The 14,003-nt window shown below is 41.0% G+C and overlaps 1 protein-coding gene across 23 annotated transcripts in view; it reads right to left on the bottom strand.

The window, feature by feature from the left end:
* The window catches only part of mapk8ip3 (mitogen-activated protein kinase 8 interacting protein 3), a 29,146-nt gene extending 15,655 nt beyond the window's left edge, over window positions 1-13,491 (bottom strand). For 5 of the 23 annotated variants that reach the window (XM_071474037.1, XM_071474044.1, XM_071474047.1 and 2 more), the window contains exons 1-11: window positions 12,460-13,489; window positions 7,955-8,075; window positions 7,226-7,296; window positions 6,978-7,069; window positions 6,158-6,181; window positions 4,189-4,339; window positions 2,918-3,149; window positions 2,633-2,735; window positions 1,911-2,029; window positions 958-969; window positions 201-218 (exon numbers count right to left, since the gene is read on the bottom strand). In XM_071474037.1, coding sequence (XP_071330138.1) covers window positions 201-218; window positions 958-969; window positions 1,911-2,029; window positions 2,633-2,735; window positions 2,918-3,149; window positions 4,189-4,339; window positions 6,158-6,181; window positions 6,978-7,069; window positions 7,226-7,296; window positions 7,955-8,075; window positions 12,460-12,765 — 1,249 coding nt within the window. In that variant the 5' untranslated portion in view covers window positions 12,766-13,489. Of the gene's footprint in view, window positions 1-200; window positions 219-957; window positions 970-1,910; window positions 2,030-2,632; window positions 2,736-2,917; window positions 3,150-4,188; window positions 4,340-6,157; window positions 6,182-6,977; window positions 7,070-7,225; window positions 7,297-7,954; window positions 8,076-12,459 lie in introns of all 23 variants that reach the window. The other 18 variants (XM_071474052.1, XM_071474056.1, XM_071474039.1 and 15 more) reach the window with 13 other exon arrangements.
* Window positions 13,492-14,003: the final 512 nt, after the last annotated feature.

The raw sequence follows: 14,003 nt of genomic DNA, 5'->3' as shown, positions 1-14,003 counted from the left end.
TTTTTTAATCGCTTATATTTTATTCTGCGCCATTTTTTTTAAAACTAGCTATGTGAGATGCAAAGGTGGCACAAAATATAAATATAAAGCCACATAAAAAAAGGACACAAAGAAGCAACCAGAGGGATGTGAAAGCTAGAGGCCAGGGAATGATATAACAAGCAAATGTGACCATGAGCACAGGCAAGGGGGCGCCTTACCGAAGAAATCATCACGGACTGGAGGCAAAAGAAGAAAAAGGGAAAGGAGGAAGGGAGGAGAAGGAAAGAGGAAAAGTGACAGATCAGAGAAGATGATGAAGAAGAGACAGGAAGATGGGAAGGAAAGAGAGAAGAGAGAGGATGCTGATAAGCATTTATAAATCTGGATTTGAGGAATAGCAGCAGGGCTAAAGGACTAGAACTAGAAGTTGAGGAGGGAGCATGTTTCTGTGGCACTACATATGATTTATTCAGATATCAGTTGTATTTTAAAGTCCCAGTGAAAGAGAATTTTTAAGAGCACACTGCCTCTATGAAATGATGCATTTCCTATGCGAAGATGCAGGTGGGTGGGACACTGCACTACGGTATTTCTAAACCAGTGGAGGAAGAGGAGAGCAGTGTTTTTAATGAGAGGAAGGATTTTGAAAAATCTTTCAAAATACAATGGGTTGAAAATTTAAGGTATGCAGACTGATAAGTGTAGTAATCACTAAAGATTACAATAACTTCACTGTGACTTTAAAGGAATAATTAAAAAAAAAAAACTATTTTGCTGCATGAGTAAGGATTTTGGGCATCTACAATATCACCGAAATTTCCACATTTTCAACTGCTTGATCAAGCAATAAATCAATAATTATATATTAATACTTAAAACTATAGCGATTAATATCTTCTCTTGGATGTGGACTTTGGAGAGGAGTCGAGAGAGTAAAAGAAAAAGATACCAACCAATGCATGTTCAGATACACACCTGAGAACTCGCCTATGGGTGTCATCAGCAGAAGCACATAAAAGGGGAAAAAAAAGAAATGGGTGAGAGGTTAACAGATGGACAAGAAGACGGGTCAAACGTCCCTTCCTATCTCTGCTACATAAAAATTCGGGGATAGGTAAATCAAAACCCAAAGAAACCCAAATATTGATAACAGAAATGAAGATAAACAAAATCTCCCAGAATCCAACGAAATGTATGAACCCAAAACAGAGAGTTTCAATGGATATATAAGATAAATAATAATGACAATGAATATCTGATAAATACAATAATAAATTAAATATCTGTTTAAGCTCAAAACAGTTGAAATAGGCTTGTGTTAAACATGCCTCTGCCCTGAAAAAAAAAAAAAGGGAAAAAACAAACAAACAAACAAACTAGAATGACAAATAACAAAAGTGACATTGCATGAATTGGCATTTGGGGTTTGGGGATTGTATATTTTTTAGGATGACTGTGCAGTGACGCAGAGATGAGCTGCTGGCATGGAGTGTATTCCAGCGTCGGCCATGCAAGGTAAAAAGTCAGAGTCAGTGCAGTGGCACATTCACACAACCTCACATGGAGCTGCTGCCCTGCAGTGACCCAAAGCAAAAACAAATGCTGGCTTTGTGCAGTGCACACATGCATCTGCCCTTATTTCCCTCTGTTTGGGTCTATACTTATTTATTACTTAGATATTGGCATGTTAACATACAAGTAAGTAAGTGTCAGGCTTCACTTTTGCCAGTTCAAGGTTCACCTCGCTTATTTTCAAGCATTTCCTTTCAAGTAAACTACTTACCACTGCATAAAGGAGAGGGATTTCATGGCACAACTTGTTTCACATGGTTTCTAAGATTCCAAGATTTACGGCTCTCAGATAAGGACATTTATTAATGATCCTCCGAAACCAGCAAAAGATAGTGCAGCTCAAGTCCTGTTCATACCTAGCAGCTCGGCGCCGGCATCTACATCTCCAATGATGTCCGACTTGGCATCTTTGATCTCGTGGTAGAGAGAGTCAGTGTTGATGCCGAAGGCCTCGTTCACGATGCCCTGGGAGGGGCTGAAATACACATGCAATACAATTCCGATATCATTAAGAAGTAAGAGTGGAATCTATTTTTATTCAGTTTAATTAAAATAACACTTCTTTATGGCAGTACTGCATATGAAGGAATAATGTGTTTATCTGTTCAAGCCTGGCAACCTTAGCCCTTGTGATTTTTTTCACCTTTAGTTTAAAGAATCTTCCACGGTCTGAGAAACGTGGGTGGATGGGTAAACTAAAACAGAAGGACCATATCAATGTTATTGCACGTTTGCCTCCTAACTGACTAGAAATCTGCGCTTGCAATTGAATACAACAAAACCCAAGATAACTTTAACAAGACCAAATGCAGACAATGTTCACTATAATGGATCTAACTCAATCTAGAAAACACATTCCGAGATCTAAAACACTGTGGTGAAATGTACCTGTTGTGGTAAATGTGCTCAAATGTGCAAAAACATTGGTATGGTCCTTTCAACCTCTTTGACAAACTTACAAATACATGCTGATCATGTTGAAGGCAGTTTTACTAGTTTCTAAAAATCTTGGAAATACTGGATCTTCACTTAACACCGTTGATGCGCTGTGCATGTGAAACGGCTACAGTAGCCGTACCTGTTTCCTCCTCCGTATACACGGGGGTCTACACACATGTCCAGCTCAGGAGTAGAATCAATGATCTCCTGAAACTCAGACCACTCATCACTGCTGCCCATACCTGAAGAAATATGACAGAAACACATCGGAATTACATTTCAGCTGCTCTATAGAAAACTGTAAACACCTGGATGATGGTTTTGTTGCACTTTGCAGCACTCAAAAACTGGAGAGGCAACAACAAGTCATCATGTCAGATGTTACAGCTTTGACCTGAGGATGCATTTGGCGACATCCTCTTACCGATGCTGACATTCCTGGTTTCCTGGGAAACTTGCACTTCCATATTCCGGCTGAGCCGCTTGGCACTTTTCCTGTGGTTCCCAGACCGCATCACTTCAAACTCAGAGGATGGGAGGAAGCCCTCATTGATGGGGGTGACGGTGGCGGAGGGGACGGAGGAGGTGGGTGTGTTGGACTTGCTCCCTGTGCTGCTGGGTGTGGCCGCCACCGAGTCGGACTCTGATCCGTCCTCCTTGGTGTAGAGCAGCGGTGTGAGACAATGGGCAAGAGACAAACGACATTAGATGAGCTTCTTGCGGTGAAGGCAGGAACAGTTTACTGCTTAACTTAACTTTCCTGTGAGCAGCTCCATGTTTTGTGGTGTAGGTTCCTTTAATTTTTCTAGTTTTCAGATCGTCATTATGCATGTGACAATAGATGTTAAGCACATACTCTATTTGTTTTTTGGCGATTGTGGAAAGTTTTGAATGATTGTTTTGCACTAATAATTTTTCTTACTTTTTGAACCTTAGTAGGTAGTAAGTTAACAGTTTAGGTAGTTTGCATATATTTATGGCTTTAAACTTTGAGGGATGTCATCTTTATTGTTTCATTTTGCTTCTCTTCTGATTCTTTGAGTCCAGAATTAATTCTCAGCCAAAGGCTTTAAAAACAATGTTGATTTTTGTATCTTGTCCAGCATCTTAAAAGTTATTGCAGTTAGAATATTTATATACCACAAATCAAAACTTAAACTAGGGCTATCTAAAGCCTTACATGTGCATTTCAACCTGCACTTATGGAAGTAACAATGTCCTCTTCTTTTTCTTACATGTTGTGTTTCTCTCACAATATAAAGCACAATATATCATCAAACTGCATGAATAGCAAAGTTTAAAAAAAAAAAGAAAAGAAAAAGAGGAACACTTGAACACGGAAGCTTTAACTTAATGTGCAACTTTAAACTAAAACACGAGGACACATAGCAGAAGCTCCACGATCACACAGTAAAATAATCACAAGAAAACTCCATGAAAAAAAAAAAAAAAAAGAAAAATTCCCCTGCTTGCTTGAGTCAACACATATACCTAACGAGTCTGACTTTAAAGGGTAGATTTCCAACTGATGTGAGTAAAATAGTTTCCTCTAAAGTGACACAAGCAGGCGTGGGAGGGGAGGTCCGTGTGGGTGTGGCTAGCAGGATGGGCAGCGGTAAGGCTGGCCCCTCCCTCTTCCACTCCCCAGGCTGCGGCTTTGGTCATGGAGGAGGACACGGCCGCTGTCTCTCCCACCTGATAGGCCGAGCTGAAGGTGGACTGGCTGAGCTCGCTGACCTGCCAGATGTCTTTCCCGGGCATCATCCTAGCCCCCCCGAGACCCCCACGTACCATGACCTCGCCGCTGGGGTACAGGCTCAACGATGGCGGGCGCTCCGCTTTGCTGCTGGCAGAAGAGACACAGAGGGGTGGAGACTAACATTAGTTATTCATTTATTATATTTACTTTATATTTATTTCTCTCCAGGGCTGGAGCCTATCCTGCATCAGACATGCATTGGTGCAAGGTACAAAACAACCTGAATTATCTGAAGGTCCATCACTTACGCTCTCATTCATAACTATTGTATACTGAAGGCAGAAGTTCAAAATAATGGGAAAAGGGCTTGTTAACTTTATTGTCGAGAGTTAGATGAGAGGATTGATAACACTCTTGTTGTTAAATAGTAAATATGATGCTGGATCCTGTAGCCATTTAGCTTAGCTTAGCATAAAGACTGGAAACTGCTAACCTGGCTTTGATTCATTTATGTAAAAAACAAAGTGTAAAAACATAATTTTACAATTTTACGAGTGGAGGAATACAAGCAATAAACTGCCTACACAGGGTTCGAATTACGGCGGGGTTATGACCCCCTTGATTAAGACTTGGACTCCCCCCTAAAAGAGGTAAACTGTAAAAACAACAGTTCTGGTGGGTTGAAACACTTTACATATCCATCTTACCTGTAATTGTAAATATTACAATATATTTCCCATATTCATGCTTGGAAGAATATTGTAATACAGTTTCAGACGCCCCTAAAGTGGACGTTACCATTTCTTAAGCTTGACATTAGTTGAACATCTCCTCAAATGTTGCCAGCTCAGTGACTTTATTATTATTATTATTATTAGACAAGTATCAATCTTCTCATCTAACTCTTGGCAAAAAGAGAGAATAAGTGTACTCAAAATATATGTTTTTGAACTACATGGGGAAAACCATAACACCCAGAAGAAATACACACAGAAACAGCAAATTCCTGCAATGAAACCCACGTTTTGATGCATTAAAAATACTGTAAGTAATATGGAAGAGTATAGAGCAAGACAGGAGTGGAAATTTTTGGGACTGAGGAAAAATAACCCATTCACAAACCCTACAATGGATAGCAAGATGGGCTCTGAGGGCATGCATTCCAGTGCAAACACATTCACCTCAAGAGCTTTCTTTATTTACTGTGTAAGTCATAAAAACAGACAAATCAAAACAGGAAACTATGGGTAGTTTGTGGAAAACATTATATAGAATTGCACAACTATCGTATCTAATATAAGGTTTTAAGCTACTGGTATTCCTAAAAAATACCATACAGGTATCGGTTCCTTGTGCAGCTGATTCACTACATGCAGTTTTTGGATGTATAAAAATCTGAACAAAACTGACTGAAACTGTCCAGTCACTGTATCCACGTCTACTTACGTCTCCTACTCAAAACACGAGACATGCACAGCTCAGACTGCTACTGTTTGTGTGTGTCTATTTCTTTCTAGCTAAAAATGAACGTATATCCATACAATTACTTCCTCTTTGTGTAATATTAATGTCTTTCTTCGACAGACAAGCACAACAGGCCGACAGGCAGACAGACACAAAAACGAAGTGACGAGCAAACACAAGCATATGAGGGAGAAAGAGGAGAAGGTAGAGGGAGAAAAGTGGAAAATATGGATTGCATTGCTTAACATGACCTTTGAATCATTCCTTATTTCATAAATTGTTATCAGAATGCAACTTTACTGAAGCACTCATGATAATAAATAGCTGTAGGCAACCATGATTAACACAGCAAACATATCACGGAACACTTCTTCATTCAAGGGGTTGACGCATGGCAAAAGTGTAAAGGGGCGTCAGCAACTCTTTGTCTAATTTTAAGTCCAAGCAGGTCGGTTTAGATGAAAAGGAGGCAGGGCAGTCGTGGGACCATGTTGGATTTACCTTTTCCTCCATGTGTGGCGTTGACTGCGCAAACAGCAGCACAGAGAGCAAGCCAGCAAGACAGACAGACAGACAGTGATTAGAGAAAGACAGGAGACAGGAACATGCAGTGACACATGAAACCACACAGACACACACCCACACCTCTACAACAGTTTGAAAGACAACTCTGCAGAAGGTTGCTCTCTTGTCTTCATCTCTTGAAAACTGCTTCCGATAATCAGCAGTTTACTAATGAAGGCTTCAGAGCAGGAGCTTCCTCGTCTCAATTAGTGATACATTAAGCAGCCTCACTCAGACAGTTGGTAAAGACTTGTAGGATTAGGATGGTTTTCATTCGATATTGTCGCTGAATTAAGATTTAGGATGCTGTGTGTATAGTGAGCATGTCGCAGGAGGCGACTGATCTGCGGTTCAGCTACAGAAGCTGCACCAGATGTCCAACTCCTCGTCTTGCTTCATGTTCAGAAATATTCAGGACTCATGGGTTGGCTGAATGCTGAACACTGCAGGCTGGCAAATAAACACCAAATTTTCTTCTTACTAACTGTTTCCTGCAATGGCTGCCTCGTTTCTTTTCACATTTTCTCTCCTCTCCTCTCTCTTGTGTGAGGGGTGTACCAGCTGTTCATCAAAGCTCTTGACGAACATATGCCAGCGTCGACACAATGAGCATGTTGACACATGAAAAGCCTAATACACTCAGAACAAAACATGACACATCAGCGACAAGACGATGGGTGAAAGTTACAACTCAAATCCACACAAAGATATATGCACGAACTTTAAACACACACACCAGCGCACACATCAAACTCACGTTCGTCCACAGCCGGGGCCTTCTGATTGGCTGTTGCTGCCTGCCTGCTGCATTTTGGACCGCTCTATGTGCTCAACGTACATCTGAATCATCTGTGATCCACAACAACACATCAAAGAGAAAAGACATGAGAAAAGAGGAGAAAGAGGAAAATGACATGATTATGGACTAGAAGCCACGTGAAATATCATGATCGGTGAGTAAACAAGTTGAATTTCAGTATAAAGTTTTCGAGTGTTTCCTCTCACCTCAGTGTGGCGCTGGTGCAGAGCGTTATATTCTTTCTTCATGTCTGATTCTCGCTCCTCCAACCGAGTGACTGAGAGACAGACAGACAACAGTTTAACAACACGACCAGTTCACATTATTATTTGTCGCCCATTCAGTATGAAGGCTTGAGCATACAAGTATATTTTCATGACAATCAGCAGAGAGTGGGGGTGACAATCCAAAGGTATTTTAACTATTGCTGAATCTCACATTTGTTTTCTAGTACTTTAAATATTTTAACTGAAGTATTTGGGTCTAACTCCACTGTGGAACCCTGATAAAAAAAAAAAACAGAGAGAAACAGAAACACATCATAGGTAGAGGGTGATTAAGACAAACCTAAATAGCCAAACACTGTATGTTCATATTCATGAGGTAGTGACAAGTCAAAAAAGAGTCAAATCAGGGTTTCAGTTCAAATGTACCAACAATCTAAAAATATAACACCCTCCAGCAGTATGTCTACTTCCCTTCCCATCTTCCCCATAGAACCACAACGGAAATTTATTCTAGAGCTGTAATGTTATCTTTTTTTTTTATGTGTGTACCAGAAAAAATGTCTTGAGGAACTGCAGAGCAATTAATTGAAATTCATCGATAAACCTTTCAAAAATTCAATTTACAGGCTTTGAGACGTAAATTTGGTCTCAACAGCCAGATGCGGTGCATGTGCAGTATGTTACAGTATGTGAAGTCTGTCCACTCACTCTGGTCAGAATAGTTCTTTGTCTTGAGCTCCAGTTGTTTCCCCTGCAGCTCCAGAAACTCCACCTGTATCTGCAGGTCCTTCTTCTCAGCTTCCAGCGCATCTTCAAATTCAATGAATTTCTAAGGGAAGACACATGAGCAACATTTGAAGAACATTTAAACATTCAACATTCCTTTGAAATATAACACATATTTTTCATGTATTATGTAATAATAACAAATGATGATACTGTTTTTAGAAGCTATGTTGAGCAATCACCAGCAATCTATTTTGTATAGGTGAAAAATAAGTGTGTGAGTGCAGGTGTCACATGAACTGGCTGCTGTGTGGTCACATCAATACTGTATGTACACATGAGTCTATATATTTTTTAAACCTTTCTCACTCACAGACAGCTTGGAGTTAGTCAACAGCTCTTTAAAGTACCTGTCTGACAGTGTACACTTTTGTAACTGAGCAGCCAAGAGGCCAACACAGAGCAGCCTACTTCCCTTTCACATTTTTTTTTTTTTTTTGCAAAGCTGTTCACAATGACAACCTTTTTTCAGTGCAGCAAGTCTAAAAAGTCTTAATACTGTAATCCTCTGACTGCAGCAGGACCATGGAACCAAGAATATGCTGCACACAAAAATGCAAACGCTACTCTACGATGACTTCTGCAAATACGACAACTAATGTAGACATGTTAAGTCACTGAACAACTGTGTACAACAACAATCCCATGAGCTTTGTTTGACATATGCAGAGAGGATTTTAGCAAGGAAATCTCACAGACTAGTTTCTTTAGCAAAACAAAAAACAAAATGTGACTCAAAACTACTGAGCAGAAAAAAAACTGTGTTGATTTTACATCTTTACTCCCAGTGTAAAACCTGAAAATCAAGTTTATATATCAAAGAAAGAATCAGACTATACACACACAGTCTTTTCTGTGCCTTATAACATTAAGTATTCTTATCTGCAGGACAGTATGGTTTGTTATCTCATGCTAAAGATGCTAGCCATGCACCTGATGACAAAAAAGACAAAAGTATAAATCTCTGCTTATAATCAACAATAGGATCTAAAAAAAAAAAACAAATCACCATTATGTTGTGCAGTAGCAGACCCCAGCTTCGCAAAATAATATCCTTCATCCTCTCCCCTGCGACTGGGAACATGTTCTGTCATAATGCCCTTCAAACGCACTCCTCAATCCACTGCCCTCACCTGCATCGGACACCTAACCTCTCCAATCTCAAGAGTCTTTGCTATTAAAATGTAGTGTTCAGGAGGAACAGGATACAGTAGAGGGTCAGCGTACCGGTTAAAAAAGCATAGTTGTGCATTGTCAGAAAGGACATTTGATCTGTGTAAACAGACATTTCACAGCTGAAATGACACAATACACAGATTTATGAGCAGGAATATTGTGTTATTCTGTGCAGCATGAATAATTCATGAAGTAGCCTGTTGATGACTGAGTGGTGCTAATGCGCCTTCCTGACAAACTGTAGCGAGGTGTGTTTGACTGTAATGCGGCCACACTTGCAGCTAATTACTATGTGTAATACCTGAAGACAGTGTGAGCTGACAACAGCATTAAAATAATGACATTCAGCGTAATATAAAGTCTGTGTTTGTTTAATTCACATAATAATGATATGTAACTGGCAAAAGCAATCAAGAGAGGCAGTGATTAAAGATAAAGCAGAGGCAGAAGATGATCGGTCTTTTTACTGTCATCACACTTTGAGAAGTGTGAAACCAGCGCAGTTAGTGATAAAAAGTGATGAGATCATTCCTGCAGGCGGCTTCAGAATCAGACAGAAAACTGCAGCTACAAAATGGTTGAATTTGTTAACCTCTCTTCAATAACTGTAATACTGGACATCTTGTTAAGTCTTCATGAGCAGAGAGGGACCTGTCGGCTTTGTTTACCATTAGCTGGAGCCTCATAACGTTGTAATCTGAGACACTTTTTGGTCATTGCTTCCCATGTCTTGCAAGAGGGTGTGTTATTGTTTTCCTCTCGCTCTAGAGATTCTCTCTCTCTCACCCTGCTCGTTCTTCTTATTAGCCTTTGTCTCTGTCTGACCTGGCCTGTGCATTGACTCGCTCATACTGTGCCTTTATAAAACCTGCCTCTATTTCTTTCCCTCTGCTTCTGTTGTGCTGCCTCTGCTCCTCATAAACACAAATCAGGTTACAGTGCCAGGCTCCCTCAGTGTGCTCTGTGTACTATTGATTTCCTATGATTCCCCACCCCTCGCAGGTCGTCCCATCCCCCACTGTAACCCTCTCATAGTCAGAAAAAACTGTCTGTTTATTTGTTGCAATCAAATTTGTCACCTAATTTCAACAAAGATGTGAATCACTTTCTCTCGCCGACTGCAAACATAACCTTCAATGGAGGAGAATCCTGCCTAAGAAAACCAAGAAATAACCAAATATAGAAACAACTGACTAACGATATTATATTATATTACAGTCTGAAGTGGTTGAAATTCTACTAATATCAAGTTTAAAATTTAGAGGGTATGGGATCAATATAAAACAGAGATTTTGTTGGAAGTATTCACACAAAGAAACCAAGGGAATACATCTCTGTACTCCTTATAAAACAACTAAGCTTTTTTCCTTAACTAAGAAACACAAAAGTGCAGAATGAAACTCTTGAGTGCATGTGATGTCATTGATGTCACTGTGATCTTATTTTCTGTTTTCTCTTCAGCATACTCTCCATTTCTCTATCGACACCACTGTTGAGGACAATAAAAAAACTAGTGTGGACCTGTTGGCATCTAAAACAATGGCTCCAGCTGGAAGCTGGCTCCTACTGTTACCTGCACTACCTGTTGGTTTCTAAGCATATTTACCATATTGTTATGATAAAAAATGTTTTCATTGTGAAATAAAAAAGAAGCTTAAATATGCTAACAATTACATATTAATGTCAACCAGCAAGTCTTTTCCTAATTAACAGCTTAAAGTGAAAACAAATTAGATAACTGACATAGGGAGAAAACACAGCAGGGAGAACAGATGATGGAACAGGCTAAAAGCTGAGCTAAGCTGATACTACCAGAGCTGCCAGTGATATGCTGAGGCCTCTTTGGATGGGAGGAGGATTAAAGTTGCTTTATGATGCCTGCTGGATCCCACGGCTGCTGTGACACCGGTCAGAGAAAGACAGAGGGGGGGAAAAAAAGATTTGCTGGAGGTGGGGTTTAGCCGGTAATGTAATAGCTCCATATTCATGTTCACTTTTGTTGTTTGTGTCCCTGTTCTTGCTGTGTTTTCAAGTGTCAACGCCCACTGAATGGTGTGTTTGACACACCATTCATGTGTTTCACAGCCTCGCTAACTGTCCTTTTATCACCATATACTTTATGTACAGATATTATGCCCTTGCTCTGTGTTTGCATACTGTGTGCATATGAATTTGCATGTGAGACTTCAGCTCAGGGATAAGAAATGAGCACTACAAATGAAACTAATTTCTGTTTTGTATATTTGCCACTATTGTTAGTAGTAACACTGGTATTAGTAGTTATTGTTGTAATAACAACGGTGGCAGCATTAGTAAGAGAAGTAGTTGTGACAGAAACACATGCAGTCGTAGAAACTGAGGTAGGTTGAATAATATTATAGTGGTATTAACAGAGCTAGTAGTAGTATAAGCAGCAGCAGTAGTAGCACTTATTAAAACCATCATAAAAAGGTGTCATGCTCTCATCCATTCATTTAAATGTGTTGTGTGTGAGAATTTTAACTGAACTCTCTATTAAAAGTTGACTTTATTGGTTCAGTGTTTGAGTACTGTTCACTTTCATGTGCTTGCGAAAGCTAACACACATGCACACAGTATTTACTACAACCATAAGAGACTTTCCCTTAATATTCATTTACAGATAGTGTGTCTGTGATAATGATGCATATTGAGTTGTGAGCTCAACGGTGTAGCATCACTCTAATATCTCTGCAAATCAATTAAGCAGACTAGATTTAATTGAAGCAGTTTGGTGTTAGGTAGAATTGTGGGTTATTTTACGAAACATCTCCATTCAGCAGGACTTTCGACTTTTTTCTGTACCATATTTAAGAGTATGCAATGGCTCCACTGTTTCTCTCAGACACCTGAGGTAACTTGCTGAGTAGTTGTTTAATCTTTGATATTTCTACTTTAAATTTTTCATTGAGGCACTTCCATTTACTGTGAAAGTTGATGTATTTATACTTGAAGTAAGAACAGTATCAGTACATCTTCAACCAGAGGAGAAAACTGTATCCTATGTTTCTAAATTTCATCATAGGGTTACATTTGCTCTTTCAGCAGCTTGTCACAGCGGTAGACACAGTGTCAGCAGTGCATCGAGACTAAATATAAGCTCAACAATCTCATGTCACAGGCCTAAACATGAGTCACATGTCTGATGAAACCTCTGTGACCATGGAGGAGGCAGCAGGAAGCTGGATGTGATCATGCGGGCAGAGGCCCAAACAGAGCCGGGGGTTACCTACCTCCTCCGCCTGCTTGCGCAGCGCTTTCTCCCTCTCGTACTGGGTGATGAGCTGCTCGTTGTCCTCCTTCAGCAGCTCCAGCTCCACTTCGTGCTCCTGGTTCTCGGTCAGCACCGCGTCCAGGTTCTCCAGCACATTCACCACCAGCGGCATCAGCTCCTTCACCACCTCCTCGTCGTAGCTGTGGATCAGCCGCTCGAACTCCCGGTAGATGCTGTTGGCCAGGCCCGACACCCGCTCCGACATCACGGAGCCGGAGCCGTAGTCGTCCTGGTAGACCACCTCGTCTATCTGCAGCTCCATCATCTCGGCAGCTGGAGCCGGCGTCTGTTTTCCAGATGAGGAGGCTGCGCTCAAACAGTGTTTTTTAAGGCCTTTAAGGCGAGACTGTCACAGGGTTTGGATCCGCTCAGCGCAAAGAAAAAAGGGGGGGGGGGGTATTCAATCACAGTCTTTCCTCAAATAAAAAAAAAAAAACAACACTTATGCCATTTTGCAGCAGCGAGGATTTACTGGACGAAGACTGGCCGTTGTAACCTTGAGCTCGGTACTGAAAATGTTGGCTTTAATATTGTGATGTAAAGAGGCCCCCTCCTCCTCCACCACCAGCCCGTCGTATAGCCTCCCGTCGCGGCCCGGCTACTTCTCTCCTCCCGCACAGAGCATCTGATCCGGGGAGCAGTGGTTGTGGAGCGGGCCAGCCTGCGGATCGGCCCTCGCTGAGTCCATGCCGAGGAGCGAAATGCCTTCGTCGATGATATTGCACCTGCCTCTCAGCAGCCGCAGCCATGGACCCCAGCCATTACTGGCAGGGACAATAAATACATGAATAAATAGGTAAATAAATAATCTACCGCTCCTGGTCTCCGCCGACGCCCGATCCGCCACTACAGTACGGTTTCTTCCATATTTTACCCCCCTCCAGCGGGCTGCCGATGCTGCTGGCCAGGCTCGGGCGGTGATGGTGATGTCTCCCTGTGGGAGAGGCTCTCCCTGCTGCTCAGATGGAGGAGCCAGCTGACCGACTCTGGATGACGTCACACCGTCTGCATCGAGCGAGCGGCTCGTCGCGTCAAGTCAGACGCGACGAGCCGCTCTGAGATTTCAAAATAAAGCTGCCAATCAGGTGGATTACAATAGTGCGAAATTATGCTACAGGCCCAGCTTTTCATTGATGCCATAATAAGAATCAGAATCGGAATCAGAATCAGAATCGCCTTTATTGTCATTATACATAGTACAACGAAATTTGAGTGCTGCTCCCTTGGTGCAAACAATGCTAATTAAATAAAATAAATAAAAACCTAAAGAGAACACAAGAATTAAAAATAGAGGAGGTATAAAAAGCCAAGTGATAAGTACAGATATATTTACACGTGGTATGAATGAAAACCCGAGTAAATATATCTGTACATATCACTTGGCTTTTTATACCTCCTCTATAACACATTAGATTGATTTTTTTTTTTTTTAATGGCAGCTTAAAGGGACTCTCCGCCGACTTTTGCTTGTCAGGAGTACTACTACTCATCCTGCGAAAAGAG

This window comes from Trachinotus anak, unplaced genomic scaffold (assembly GCF_046630095.1).
Source record: "Trachinotus anak isolate AG129_WGS33_773 ecotype Australia unplaced genomic scaffold, CSIRO_AGI_Tana_v1 ptg000003l, whole genome shotgun sequence".
In the NCBI taxonomy this organism is placed as follows: domain Eukaryota; kingdom Metazoa; phylum Chordata; class Actinopteri; order Carangiformes; family Carangidae; genus Trachinotus; species Trachinotus anak.
Note: the sequence above shows the minus strand (reverse complement) of the source record. Positions and strands in the feature narration are given on the sequence as shown.